Source organism: Muscardinus avellanarius (assembly GCF_963383645.1).
Source record: "Muscardinus avellanarius genome assembly, chromosome: 12".
Lineage (NCBI taxonomy): Eukaryota > Metazoa > Chordata > Mammalia > Rodentia > Gliridae > Muscardinus > Muscardinus avellanarius.
In genome coordinates, this window is record NC_137798.1 from 78,406,902 (window position 1) to 78,422,305 (window position 15,404).

The following is a 15,404-nucleotide window of genomic DNA, read 5'->3' on the forward strand; positions in this document are numbered from 1 at the left end:
ATTTGGGAGGCGGAGACAGGAGGATCACGCAGGTTCATAGCCAGCCTCGCTGGCTTAAGAGACCCTGTTTCCAAATAAAAATATATAAATGGGTCTGGGAGTGTAGCCCGGAGGTAGAAGGGTTTCCAGGAACCCCAGTACCACCACCACCACCCAAAAAAATATGCCCATTTTTGCTTTCTACAGTCTGTCTTTGATACTAGAGCTGTGATTCTCAACCTGGTGCATTTGGCAATATCTGGAGACGTTCTTGCTTGTTAAAACTAGAAGAGGGGCTAATAGCATCTAGTGAGTAAAGCCAGGGATACTGCCTATATGGGACAACTTCCCTCCCTTACCACTAACAAAAAATAATTTCTCAACCAGGCGTGGTGGTGCATGCTTGTAATCCTAGTTTTGAGGGCTGAGATAGGATCACAGGTTCAAGGACAGTCTCAGCAAGTCAATGAGACTCATCAACCTAGCAAGACACTGTTTCAAAATAAAAATAAAATAGGGTTGGGGGTGTAGGTTGGAGGTAGAATGCCCCTGGGTTCAATTCCTACTGCCACACACAAAAAATAATAAAAAGTAATTATCTTACAATACTAATTTCTGAGGCTAAGAAACTAAAGGCTGCAAATTTGCCATCTCATGAGCTAAATATGATAAGCAGAGGGTGTTTTATTTTGCCCACCCAATATTTCTAGATAATTTTTAATTAGTGGCCAAGAATGCACATTTCAGGCTTCTGATGAAAATGTGGTTGCTGTTGTGATTCTGGGTCTATTCTAGCAGGATTTATGCTCTCTCGTCTTACTATCTTCTATTATCTTGTATCCATGCCCTTTGACTCACTTAAGTTTCCTTTTTCTATATCTACATTTAAGAGTCAGGGATAAAGTAAGAACCCTCAAGTCTGGCCTATGGTCCCTTCACCTGAGCTTCTCCACTTTGTTTTCCTCAAATCATGACCATTATTTGCCACTCGTCGTCTCTCCATTCTCTAACAGTAGCCATGACTAGTTTTGCCTGCCTTGATTTAACCCCTATCCCTAGTTTTATGCTGTTCAAAAGCAGTAATGTTAATATATTGATTAAGCAAGTGACTTGAGATTGTCTGGTAAATACAGTTCCTCAGATTCTTTCTTGGAACATGTAGACTGTTCCAGAGATTCTTCTAAGTCCTGCTGTAGATTCCCAATACTGAGTTTTGTAGTTTTGTGGATGCTGCAAAATAAAACATTATGAAATAGAACATTTTAAATTAAATCCTGTGTAAGGTTTAAGAATGGTCTCAATATCTTAATTATTTTACATAGGATATAAAGGGACATTAGTGAGGGGAAAACATAGGAATCAGGGGAGGGACTACCAGAACCTAAACAAAATCGAGAATAGTGGAGATAACTGCCTTTCTCCCTTAAACTTAGATAATATCAAAATGGGTCTTGGAGAAGGTGATGCTAATGAGTTCCCTTTATGGAGTGTTAGAAAGTTTCTTCAGAGGCAGGTGCACGCTTGTAATCCCAGTACTTGGGAGGCTGAGACAGAGGATTGCAGATTCATGGCCAGCCTCAGCTACTTAGGCCCTCCACAACTCAGTGAGACCTGGTTTCAAAATAAAGAATAAAAAATAGGGGGCCAGAGTGTAGGTTGGAGGTCAAATGTCCCTGGGTTCCATCTGTAGTACCACCAAATAAATTTTTTTTTTTTTTTTTTTTTGTGGGTCTGGGGATGGAACCCAGGGGCATTCGGCCTCCGAGCTACACCCCCTGCCCTATTTTTTATTCTTTATTTTGAAACCGGGTCTCACTGAGTTGCAGAGGGCCTCACTAAGTAGCTGAGGCTTTCTGCAAACCATGATCCTCCGGTCTCAGCCTCCCAAATGCTGGGATTACAAGCATGCACCACCACGCCCAGCTAAGTTTTTTCATTTTTTGAGTAAAAATATACATGATTTTTTCCTCAAAAGTAATGTGGAAACACTTATAACTTAGAGCATTATAACTGGAATTGTAAAATTATCTGTTTCAAGTGAAAAAAATCTAAACCTGATATACGGTGGTTGGATTTAATTCATAACTGCACTATAAAATCCAAACGTGCTGCTTGTAGATCTTGGATTAGTAATAATATAGGAACATGATTGTGATTTCCAAATATGAGTGGCTGTTCTAAAGCTTCCTCTCAGAAGCATTCCTGGGGATTATAATTTAGAGCTTCAGAATAACAGCAGCATCTCAGATTACCTGGGAGAATCCTTGACTGTGGCCTTCCGTTGTGCAGGTTTAGTGCCCTGACTCTTACTTTTCACAAAGTCTTCCTCCAGTCCAGCCTGCTTCAGGGTGTTCCGATACCGTTGTTCTGCTTCTTTTCTGGCAAGGTCCTGGGGAATGGAAATTAATCTGCTATAGCTGTCTTGTGAATCAACTAGATGATTTTTTTCCCCCAGTACTGGGGATAGAGCCCAGGGGCATTCTACCTCTAAGCCACACCTCCAGCCCTATTTTTTTTTTTTTTTGAAACGGTCTTAAACTGAGTTGCAAAAGGGCCTAAGTAGCTGAGGCTGTCTGCAAACTGCAATCCTCCTGTCTCAGCCTCCCAAAGGCTGGGATTACAAGCATGCGCCACCATGCCAGCTCACGGAAGCCTCACCTTTGAAAAGAAAGAAGTTAGATTTGTATGAAACCAGATGAAAAAAGATGAACTAAAAGCATTTTAAGACTCAGAAGCAACCAAACCATCTTCAGGAGCACTAAATGAACAAAGTAAGCTGCATTGAGAGCTTCGTAACAGAATGATGATGATTGGCGTGTAGGTCAGAGAGAAGTTTTAATTTAAGCACTCGAGCAAAATCATTTCTTCATTTTTTCCTAGAATGCTGAAAAATCTGTTGACATCTTGAGAGTAATCCTGCTTGACACAAGTTAACATAAAAAGGAAAGGTCAGCATAAGAGCTGTTGAACACTGAGTTACTAAGTAAACCCCACACAGTCCAGCATGGTGGGGTATACCTGGGAATGCCTAAATTTTGCACTATCTAGGATAGAGCTAATGCCTAGCAATGGGAACAGATCACTAGGGAACCCCAATTTTTCTTTGAAACCGAGAGGAAAGGGATCCTCTTTCCTGATGCAACCTAGACTGCCTGGGATGGTAGCCTTTCTGGGCTGTTCAGATAGCTCCAGAGATGCTTTAGGGAGATCTCAACTGAGTTCACATATCTTCAAAGAATCTGGCTGATTCTTTCAGCCAGAAAGCCACTTAATCTGGAAAGAACTTCTCAGGGTGTTTGCACGCATCTGAAAGCCTATATTTGGGGGGAAAATGGTAGTAACATAAGTCCAATTTAGAATATCTGAGTCTTGAAGAAATGTTTTAATACCCAGATATTAAAATTTTCTCAGAAATTTTTTGTTGTTGTTGTTGGTACTGGGGTTCCTGGAAGCCCTTCTACCTCTGGGCTATACTCCCAGACCTATTTTTTTTTTTTTTTTTAATTTGGAAACGGTCTCAAGCCAGCAAGGTTGGCTCCGAACCAGCATGATCCTCCTGTCTCCGCCTCCCAAGTGCAGAGATTACAAGCGCCCGGCCAAAATTATCTCAGAATTTCTAAAAGCCCTTTTGCCCAAGGCAGAAAGAAAATGAGTGATAGTTTGGTTTTACCTTGGTAACTTGTTCAAAGAGATAGGGCCTTGTTTGTACTCTCTTCTTCATTTCCTCCAATTCTTTCTTATATTCTTTTGCTCTTTTACGGTCATTGTTCCTGAAATTAACAAGATTTCTAGAAAGAACTCCATCTTTTCCAATCCAGAATATCCCTTGTCCAGTTGAACAGAGTAACTCCCATGTGTACCGTAAATTCCCAACTGCCTGGCAAAATCCTTGACTCCCTATGAGTACAAAAGCTTACCCCAATAACTCCACTTTGCCATTTTTAAGGCCAATATTATGCTGGATCCCATGGGAGGCACCCATTTGATATATGGAGGACACTGACCGGTTCTCTTTCAGCTTTTCTCTGAACACCTCCTCCAGGCTTTTGTGAGGATCCATGGCTTTTGCACGCAGGGTCACAGATTTGGACATGGCTAGACACTTCTTTTTGTGCATCTCCAACCACTGAATACTCTCATCTGCTTTGTCCTTTTTTTCAAGTGAACTTCTAAAGGGAGGAAGCAAAAGTAAGAGTACAGATGACCAACCTGAGTGTATTAGAGGTGATCTTAGTAACTAACCCCTCTGGAAAGTAAGCTGATGTTTCTATGAAGGAGGCAGGCAAATTACCACAGTTGGCATTTTCAGAGAGAAGCTTCTGAGATCAAATCCACTGACAGATGAAACCTTTCCAGCACTGTGGGCCCAGTGATTTCCTATCCCAGTAAAAACTGATTCACAGACCTAAAGAATGTGTAAATTAAACTACCCTTAAATATCCAAAATAGATTTGCTAGGCTTCTCACTTATCTGGAAACAATTCTAATAGCTACCAATTGCTGATCTACCTACCATGAAACAAGTGCCATTACATTTCATGTAGTCCTCCTAAGTCTGTTTCAGGGGAGGAGACTAAAGGATGGAGGGAGTAAACCACTTGTTCAAAGCTACCCAGCATATTAATGGAAAAGCCAGGATAGGAACCAGGATTTCTGACTCGCAAGCCTCTGCCCTTGACCAGTATTGTAAACACTGGGCTGGAAGATACTTGGGTTTATAAATCTTTGGAAATATAAAATTTGCATTTCTAGCTGGGTGTGGTGGTACACACTTGTAATCCCAGCATTTGGGAGGCTGAGACAGGAGAATTGAGGCTCGTGGACAGCCTCAGCTACTTAAGACCCTTGCAACTCAGTGAGACCCTGTTTCAAAATCAAGAATAAAAAACAGGGGTGGGAAGCCGGGCATGGTGGTACATTCTTGTAATCCCAGCATTTTGGAGGCTAACATGGGAGGATCAGTTTGCAGACAGCCTCAGCTACTTAGTGAGGCCCTTTGCAACTCAGACCTTGTTTCAAAATAAAGAATAAAAAATAGGGTTGGGGATGTATCTCGGAGGTAAATTGCTCCTGGGTTCCATTACCAGTACCCCCCCCAAAAAATTGCATTTCTAAAAAGAACTGGAAATGAGTCTCCTTCAATTCAGACAATTTAGAGTCAATTTGAAGGACTCATTTGTGTAATTATCTTTCTACAAGTTCTACGAAAAGGAAAAATCAAGACTTGCACTAATGTTATACATTCAAGTGGAGAGATCAGGTAAAAGGGCATGAATGTTTAATATGCTAAAATGTCAAACTCTGCCAGGTGTGGTAGTGCATAACTGTAATCCCAGCTGTTCAGGAGGCTGAGGCAGGAGGATCACAGTAAGTTGCAGGTCAACGTGGGCATCTTAGCAAGATGCCTGGGAAGGCACTAAGAGGACTCAGCTTTATGCCCATGACTCGTCCTGCTTACCTCAACTCAGAGCCCTGTTGGAGAACTCCTACTGGGGGTCTGGTTCAGTCAGAACAATATCACAGGTCATTTGAAGAATTAAAAAAGAAGGCTTGGGCTAGGGGTGTAGCTCATTGGTAGAGTGCTTGCTTAGCATGCACAAGGCCCTGGGTTGATCCCCAGCACTGCAAAACAAAACAAAACAAAAAACAACAAAAATAGGCTCCTCCTTCCTATTTCTTTTTCTTTTTTCTTTTTTTCTTTTTTTTTCTTTTTGCAGTACTAGGGGGGTTGAACCCAGGGGCACTCTACCTCTGAGCTACACCTGCAGCCCTATTTTTTTTTTTTTTTTTAAACACGGTCTAAGTTGTGGAAGGCCTCACTAAGTTGTTGAGGCTGGTCTGTGACCCACCTGTCTCAGTCTCCCAAGTACTGGGACTACAAGTGTACGCCACCACACCCAGCTTCTAACTGCATTTCTTCAAGATGAATCTCAGCATATCTCAAATCTGGGCAATGGAAGTTTCATCATCTTTTTGGCAGGTTTAGCCACCTGCATCACACATCTCTGAATTTTTGTCCTCGTGGCTACTACCTTCCTCTTTTATGTATGTTATTCGTCTGTCTGAGAGCTTCTTTCTGTCGAGCCTTTGGCTACCTCCTTGTCATTCTTCAAGCTCTTCCTTAGCCATTATTCCAAAAGATAAGAGACCCCTGCTGCAGGCTCCCTTGTGTCCTCACAGTCCTCAGAGCTGGCACTCTTCTCGTAATTGTATCTTTGCCCTTAGTCTTTCAGCCTGGACATTACCCTTAGGTTCTCTAAGATATCTTGAGCCTTAACAGCATACCTTGCACTGAATAAGCTCCCCATGAGTGTTTGCTGGATGACGGCCAGGTGTTCAACAGAACCAGGCATGGAGAACCATGGATATTCCTGCCCTAGTCAGACCAGCCCTTTGACCCCTTGAGTTTTCTCTAACAACTGACAGGCCCAGTTGGAGGGTGAGTTCCAGCATTTAGACCCATATCAGGGCAGTACAAGTCGTATTTGGCCCGATTGCTCACCTGACTGCAGATTCCCTCTTCCTGGTGGCATCCGTAATGTGAACAGGGAGGGTATTGGCAGAGAGCGAAGCAAGGCCACTCAGAGAATGGCTCCTTGGTAGGGGTGTGGCTGGTGGCTGTGGGGAATCCTTGAAGAAAGGAAGGCTGGCATTGGTGGGACAGAATGTAAGATTAGTTTCTATCTGAACTGAGACTCACTTACACTGGAGGACTGAAATATTAGAACCTTAATTTTTTTCTCTGTGAATAAGGCAAAGGTAATGAGATCTCAAGTTTAGTAACTAGGCCAAGACTTGCATGTCAATTCTAAAGTTTCTTTGTGTGTGTGTGCGGTACTGAGGAGGGGTACAGAAGCATTTTACCTCTGAGCTATACTCTCAGCCCTATTTTTTTTAAATATAATTTATTTGGAAACAGGGTCTCACTAAGTTGCTAAGTAGCTGAGGCTAGCTTCAAACCACTGTGATCCTCCTGTCTCAGCCTCCCAAGCACTGGGATTACAAACGTGCACCACCACACCCGGCTTTTGGGATTATCTTAAAGCAAAACCCTTAGAGGAAGAGGAGGAATGAAAGGGAGTGTTCCTGTGGTCTTAATTTTATAGAAATGTGGATCTGCTTACAGCTGAGCTGGTGCTTGTTAGAAATTAGGAAGCTGAGCATGGTGGTGTACACTTGTAACCCCAGTACTTAGGAGGCTGAGACAGGAGGATTGCAGGTTTAAGTTCATGCCAGCCTCAGCAACTTAGTGGGACCCTGTTTCTAAAATAAAATAAAATAGGGCTGGAGTTGTAGCTGAGAGAATGTCCCTGGGTTCAATCCCCAGTACTACAATAAAGAAAGTTATAATAGGAAACCGCTATGAGAAGTGCTCTCCTCTGAGCCCTGGGCCCACTGCATTACAGGCCTCAGGCCTTGGTCCTCCCCCAGCTGCCTGGGCTCTCACCCTCTTCCCTCTGCTGGTGGCAGCATCACAGGGTCTTGGAGTGTGACGCAGGTTGGCAGTCCTCAGCAAGAAGGGCTTGTTGCGAGTGGCCTCTCGGGTTTCCCTTCTTTTGGCAGCTCTTTTCTGGAAGGCTTTGTAAAGACCCTCATAGTCAGGGATGACAGGATTCACCCGAGGGTGGAATTCAAAGTCAGTCTGCAGAAAACCGAGCTTTTCTGCCTGGGTTCGGGTAGCTGTGCGGGGCCGTGGTTCAGCCTGGCTACTCGAGGAAGCGATGGGGGAGGAGGCCATCCGGAGCATGTCCAGGGCCCTCATCTGAATGCGGATTTTCCTCAAGAGCTCAGCTTCTGTGGAGAGTCAGAGCAGAGATGGGTGAGAAGGGACTGAGCTTTATACCAAAAGGTTTGGAGAACCAGATGTGGTGGTGTACATCTGTAATCCCAGTATTTGGCAGACTAAGACAGGAAGATTCAAGGCCAGCCTCAGCAATACAGGTTCCCAGTAACCTAGTGAGACCCTGTTTCAAAAAAAGAAGATAAAATAAAAAGGGCTAGGGGTGTAGCTCAGAGGTAGAATACCCTTGAGTCCAATCCCCAGTACCACAAAAATAACATTCTTTTTAAATTTGGTGCATTATAATTTTACATCATGTGGAGGGGATGCTCCCTCTTAAGCACTGTCAGTAATGTGCTGAAACCAACATTTGATTTTCCAGGAACTCTGTGAGCTCACTGATGTAATGTAGGAAACATGGAATTGGTCAGAATAGGAATATCTACACCAAAGAAATGTCAAACACTGCAAACCAGTTTGCTTTTTTTTTTTTTTTTTCCTGAACGCTTGTTAGTACTGTCCACGCCAATCAGGCTGCAGAAGCAGCTACTATTTACAATTTATTGCATACTTTCTGCAACTCCCTCTTTAGAGACGAAGCAGGAAGAAAGTAGCCAGCCACCTGCTCCCGTCCCAAGTTTCCCCACATTGTAGGAAGGCCCTACCAGTTAATTGTCTACACAGCCATCAAACTGATCATATCTGACACTGAGCCACCCTGCTTAAAGCCTGTTAGTGCCGGGCATGGTGGCGCACACTTGTAATCCCCGTGCTTGGGAGGCTGAAACAGGAGGATCCCACAGGTTCGAAGCCAGCCTCAAGTACTTAGTGAGGCTCTCAGCAACTTAGTGAGACTGTTTCCAAATAAAATATAAAAAAGGTCTGGGAGTATAGCCCGGAGGTAGAAAGCCTCTGAGTTCCACTCCCAGTACCACACACACACACACACACACAAAAAAAAAATAATAATAAAGCCTGTTAGTGGCTCCTAGTACCTTTGGTATGAAGTCTAAATTCCCTCACGTGGCCAGCACAGCCCTGCAGGGTTTGCCTGTGCCTGCACCTGTCAGTCTCCCTCTTCTCTAACCCTCTCAGCTTCCTTCTTATCTCCAGGCCACATTTCTGCTGGCGGCTCTTCCATCTTCACTAAATTAGCCAGGCTCCTCTTTCAGGGTCAGCCCTTTGCTCATTCTCTGGGTCCTTCCTGAACTGCTCCCAGCCCTCACCACACCCTGAGTTAGGTCCCTCTGTTGTATGATGGCAGGGTCCCCATGCTTCCCGGCGTGTATTCTTATAAACCACTCATCCTGTGTTGTGGGTGGTGGTGTTCTTCAGTACTGGAGACTGAAACCAGGGGCACTCTCCCTAGCCACTCCCCCTCTTTTAATTTTGAAACAGGGTCTCACTAAGTTGCCAACTTTCCTGCCTGAACCTCCCAAGTCATTGGGGTTAAAGTGCTGTTGCACCCACCTGACTCATTCCATTTGTAATAATTTGTCTGTTACCTGCTTTCCTCACATTTACAAACTCTCTATTATTCACCATAGAAGAGTGCCTGGTAAGTGGTGCACGTGACTGAAGAATGAATAGAGCCCGAGGCCCTTATCCATAGCACAGAGCATAAGGCCTCTAGCGGGTCCTTCCACATGGCTCATCAAGCCACGTTGACCCGAGAGCCCCGACTAACTCTCTAGAGTGCATCTCGGTTCCCCCAAACAGGAGTCAGCAAGGTGGCAAGGATGTCTGTACCCTGGAGTTTGTCCCCGAGGGCTGGTTCCAGAATGGACTTCGGGATCCTTCTGATGGCCTTCTTTCTGGGCACCTTGGCCTTGGCTGTGGCAGCCAAGTCTCTCTGCAGAGCAGCTTCTTTTCGCTGCTCCTCCTTCTCCAGGAAGCTGAAGGGCTTGAGGGATGAGAGGAGCAGTTCCTTCCTCTTCTGGATACCTGCCTGCCTCCGGGCCTCACTGCGCTCCATGATCTCCTGGTAGAGGGGCAGGAAGACGTGTGCGGGCACAGGCTGTGCCCGGAACTGCCGGTGGCACTCAGCCTCCTCCTGGCCTTGCCTCTGGGCCTGCTGTCTCTCTTGCTCAAAGCAGGCTGGTGAGGCCAGCCACTGGGCTTTCTTCCGGGCCTCACGCAGTGTCATGCGAAATGGCTGAGGGACAGTGATGGACGATGCCCAGGAGCTGACACTTCTGTGCTGGGAGGGAGGCCTGGAGCCTGAAGATGGCTGGGCCTGAGCCCTGGGAAGGCCAGAGGGAAGATTGCTCAGAGAGCTGCAGCGCCTCATGGAGCCACACCTAGGGAAGAAAGCAAATCTGTGCAGAGGACAAACAGGAGGCCCACTGCTCCCTGATCCTCTTCCCCAGCAAGTCACAGTGGCTCTTCAGCCTGACATCACAGCCCTATGGGCCTCCCTGCCCATAACCTTCCTACCAAGGCCCTCCTTGCCTTCCCACAGGCAATCCTAGCCGAATGGGAGCTCTCTGCTTAGAATGGATCCACAATGGCCACTTTGCCCTGAGATATTTGCATATGAAAGAAAATAGTGCAATAGGGCAGAGCAAGGATTTAGAGTCAGACAGATTCAAGTTAAAAGCCTGATCCAAACTCTTAGGTTTTAAATTTCCTCATGTGTACAGTATGAAAAATAATCTCCATTTACAAGGTTACTGGGAGGTGAGAGCAAATATTTTAAATTACTTTATTTTGCAGAATTAGGGATTGAATCCAGGTGCATTCTACATCTGAGCTACACACCAGCTCTATTTTTTATTCTTTATTTTGAAACAGGCTCTCACTAAGTTGTAGAGGGCTTCACTAGGCAGCTGAGGCTGGCCATAAACCTGCAATCCTTCTTTCTCAGCCTCCCAAGTACTGGTATTACAAGTGTGCACCACCACATCCAGCTGAGAGCAAATTTTCTTTTCAGGTCTGGGGATGGAACCCCCTGGCCTATTTTTTATTCTTTATTTTGAAACAGGGTCTCACTGAGTTGCAGAGGGCCTCACTAAGTAGCTGAGGCTGTCTGCAAACCGCAATCTTTAGGTCTCAGCCTCCCGAATGGGATTACAAGCGTGCGCCACCACGCCCAGCTTTGAGAGCAAATATTTAATGAGATAAAGTTCATACAACAAACTTGGCTAGGAACAGTGTACCTTGGTATCATTCTTGGGAGAAGGGTATTTGGGAGAGTTGTCCTAATCAATTCTTTTTCATTTTTATTTGGAAACAGGTTCTCCTAAGCCAGCGCGCGCGGCTGGCTTCGAACCTGCGCGATTCTCCTGTCTCTGCCTCCCAAGCGCGGGGATTACAAGCGTGCGCCACCACACCCGGCCCTTCTAATCAATTCTAATGCTCCATTAAAGTGAGTTTCCAGAAGTGATTCAGGATTTTTTGGTACAAACTGGAAGACTGAGTTGGGCCCTAAAGTTGATTCTGAGCTTGAGCCTGGATAAGTGGCAGCTTGCAGAAGTGGTCCCTGCCTGACAAGAAGACGAGGCCATGGCATGGCATGAGGGCCTAGAATGGTGGAATGGGGTGGTGGCTGGCTGCAGTGCCTTACCTCAGGGACCCCGGGTACCAGACCTGTGACTTCCCCCTGCCTTTGTCCTGGAAGAGACTCTCCAGGTCCTCATTGTCTTCAGAGATGTTCTCATCACTGTCTGGGTCAGACTGAAAGAGGGACTCCAACAGACCCCATCTGCTTTCCTGCTTCAGAACCTGTAATGTCTCATAAAAGCTTCCAGTTGAATCAGAAGTAGACTCTGTCTCCTCCTCTGGGCTGAGGAACTCATGAAGTTTGCCATCCCTTGGCAAAACTAGCTCATCTCCAAATAATTTGTCTTCTGCCTCAGTGTCTGAGGAGGACGTGGGGGGAAATATCTAAAATGAAATGGAAATAAACTGTGGGTTAAAATATAATGCAAAGGTCTTCAAAATATAAGTGTTAGGTGGGCATGATGGTGCACACTTGTAATCCCAATACTTGGAGGCTGAGGCAGGAGGATCGCAGGTTCTTAGGCCCTCTGCAACTTAATGAGACCCTGTTTCAAAGTAAAGAATAAAAAATAGGGCTGGAGTTGCCGGGCGTGGTGGCACACTCTTGTAATCCCAGTGCTTGGGAGGCTGAGACAGGAAGATCACACAGATTCAAAGTCAGCCTCAGCTACTGAGTGAGGCTCTCAGCAACTTAGTGTTTCCAAATAAAATATAAAAGATAACCTTGCGTGGTGGCGCATGCTTGTAATCCCCACGCTTGGGAGGCTGAGACAGGAGGATCGCGCAAGTTTGAAGCCATCCTCAGCTACTTAGTGAGGCTCTCAGCAACTTAGTGAGACCCTGTTTCCAAATAAAATATAAAAATGGGTCTGGGAGTACAGCCCGGAGGTAGAAAGCCTCTGGGTTCCACCCCCAGTACCACCAAAAAAAAAAAAAAAAAAAAAAAAAAAAAACAAGAGGCTTTATTTAAGGATTCAGGGGGAAAAAAAAACGCAAAATCATGCTCTGGGGCAAGCCCCAGTCTCCTGTGACCATAAAACCCTCATCCTGGGAGTGTGTGTGTGTGTGTGTGTGTGTGTAGCCTCTACATGCCAGCCATGAGCACTTCCCTACACTCTCCATGAGTATCCTCCACCCCCAACACTGCAGGGGTCTCTGGAAGCTCATATACAAAAGACAACTGCTCTATTACATTTCTATCCAGATAATAATGGGATACTAAAAAAATAAAAAAATATATAAAAAATAAAAGATAGGAATGGGACTATAGCTCAGAGGTAGAAAAGCTCCTGGGTTCCATCCCAGTACCACACACACACACACAAACACACACACACACACACACACACACACACACACACGGGCTGGGGTTGTATCTTGGAAGTAGAATAGTAGAATGCCCCTGGGTTTGATCCCCAGTATGTAAGTATGTACCAACATACACACACGTACACACACACACACATAGATATCTATATGTGTGTGTATACCATGCCCGGCTAATTGTGATTTTAAAAGTGAATTAAGAGCCAGGTGTGGTGGCGCACACTTGTAATCCCCGTGCTTGAGAGGCTGAGAAAGGAGGATCGCGCAGGTTCGGAGCCAGCCTCAGCTACTTAGTGAAGCTCTCAGCAATTTAGTGAGACCCTGTTTCCAAATAAAATATAAAAATAGGTCTAGGAGTATTGCCCTGAGGTAGAAAGCCCCTGGGTTTCACTTCACCCCCAGTACCACTCAAAAACAAAATAATAAAATAAAATAAAATAGACCCAGGCGTGGTGGCGGACACTTGTAATCCTAGCATTTGGGAGGCTGAGACAAGAGGATCCCAGTTCGCAGCCAACCTCAGCTACTTAGTGAGGCCCTTTGCAACTCATTGAGACCCTGTTTTAAAATAAAGAATATAAAATAGGGTATAGCTCAGAGGTAAAATGCCCATGGGTTCCATCCCCAGTACTGCAAAAAAAAAAAAAAAAGAAAAAGAAAAAGCTGGAGGTGTCGCTTAGAGGTAAAACACCCTTGTGTTCAAAACTCAGTATCAATAAAAATAAATTAAACTCAATCCCAAAAAGCATTGTTATTGATATTTAATTTCCATAGCATACAATTCACTCACTTAAAGTCATAAATCAAAGCCGGGCGTGGTGGTGCACACTTGTAGTCCCAGCGCTTGGGAGGCTGAGACAGGAGGATTACACAGGTTTGAAGCCAGCCTCAGCTACTTAGTGAGGCTCTCAGCTACTTAGTGAGACCCTGCTTCCAAATAAAATATAAAACAGTTCTGAAAGTGTACCCCGGGGGTAGAAAAGTCCCTGAGTTCCACCCCCAGTACCACAAAAAAGTGCATAATTCTATAGTTTTTAGTATAGTCAGAGCCATGCAACTATCACAATGAGACAGACAGACAGACAGACAGACAGACAGCAACAGGAAATTGAACCCAGGGGAGTTCTACCTCTGAGATATAACTTCAACTTATTTTTATTTTGTAACAGGGTCTTGCTAGGTTGCTGAGTGCCTCAATACATTGTTGAGGCCTTAAAACAATGAGCCTCCTGTCTCAGCCTTCCAAGTACTGAAATTACAGATATGCACCACCACACTTGGCTTCACAATAAATCTTCTAACATTTTCATTGCCCCCCCAAAAAAACCTCCATACTCTTTAGGAGTTATTCCCTATTTCTTCTAACCCTTTCTTTTACATTGTCCTTACCTCCAGCTTAAGCAACCACCAACCTACTTTCCGTCTGTATGGATTTGGAGTCAATTTTCTCTTCTAAAAAACTGGGACAATAATTGTGCTATTGGTCATAGAGTAGTTGCAAGGAAAAGTAAAAACTACAAAACAAAAAAGCTTCTGCTTTTTAAAAATCTATCAAAAATCAGCAGGGCATGGTGGCGCGCTTGTAATCCCAGTACTAGGGAGGCTGAGACAGGAGGATAGCAGGGTCAGGCCAGCCTGACCTATTTAGTGAAGTTCTCCGCAATTTAATGAGACTTTATTTATTTATTTTTGGTTGTACTGGGGGTGGAACCCAGAGGCTTTCTACCTCCAGGCTAACTCCCAGACCTTTTTTATATTTTATTTGGAAACAGGGTCTCACTAAGTTGCTGAAAGCCTCATTAAGTAGTTGAGGCTGGCTTCGAACCCGTGTGATCCTCCTGTCTCAGCCTCCCAAGCGCGGGGATTACAAGCGTGCACCACCACGCCCGGCTGAGACTTTGTTTTTTATTTATTTATTTATTTATTTATTTAATTTTTAGTGGGTTTTTTTTTTTTACCTCCGGGCTATACTCCCAGACCTTTTTTATATTTTATTTGGAAACAGGGTCTCACTAAGTTGCTGAAAGCCTCACTAAGTAGCTGAGGCTGGCTTCGAACCCGTGTGATCCTCCTGTCTCAGTCTCCCAATCGCGGGGATTACAAGCGTGCGCCACCACGCCCGGCTGAGACTTTGTTTTAAAATAAATAATTTAAAACAGGACTGAAGTTGTAGAATGCCCCTGGGTTCAATCCCCAATACCACAAAAGAAAAAAAATCTAAAAAAAAAAAAAAAAAAAAAATTTAGCCGGGCGTGGTGGCGCACGCTTGTATTCCCCACGTTTGGGAGGCTGAGACAGGGGGATTGCACAGGTTCGAAGCCAGCCTCAGCTACTTAGCGAGGCTCTCGGAAACTTAGTGAGACCATGCTTCCAAATAAAATATAAAATAGGTCTGGGAGTATAGCCCGGAGGTAGAAAGCCTCTGGGTTCTGCCCCAAGTACCACCAAAATAAATAAATAAATAAATTCTAGCAAAAAAAGCAAAACATGCTATGGTTCTATGAAAAGCCTGGTTAAAGGAACAAGCAGTTCAAGTCCCTACACAGAAATCGCCTCCGGGTACTAATTGCTGCTAATTTTAATCCCACATCCCCCGTGACACGCCCCCGTCGTCTGTCTCCAAGGCAACGCCAAACAGTTTCCACATTTAAGGATTCCTTTTCGGGGCGCAGCGCTGCTTCCTCCCTTCTCTCTCCTTACCTGACGGCTTCTCTCTGCCCCACTCGGGGACCCCGCGGGCTGGCCCACAGTCATCTTAGCCCCGCAGAAAATGAAGCTGCAATGACGGCTGCGGTGACCCGCTGGAGGTGCTGAGGCT

The 15,404-nt window shown here is 45.0% G+C and overlaps 1 protein-coding gene across 1 annotated transcript; it reads right to left on the reverse strand.

Annotated features, from left to right (window-relative positions):
• Positions 1–1,076: 1,076 nt before the first annotated feature.
• FAM161B (FAM161 centrosomal protein B) lies at positions 1,077–15,340 on the reverse strand (the record flags this gene model as incomplete). Its single annotated transcript, XM_080708250.1, has 9 exons — positions 1,077–1,209; positions 2,232–2,368; positions 3,650–3,749; positions 3,984–4,148; positions 6,482–6,609; positions 7,427–7,773; positions 9,509–10,059; positions 11,325–11,644; positions 15,287–15,340. The coding sequence occupies 9 exons, from the start codon at positions 15,338–15,340 to the stop codon at positions 1,077–1,079; spliced, it is 1,935 nt and encodes a 644-aa protein (XP_080564376.1).
• Between the last annotated feature and the right edge of the window lie 64 nt (positions 15,341–15,404).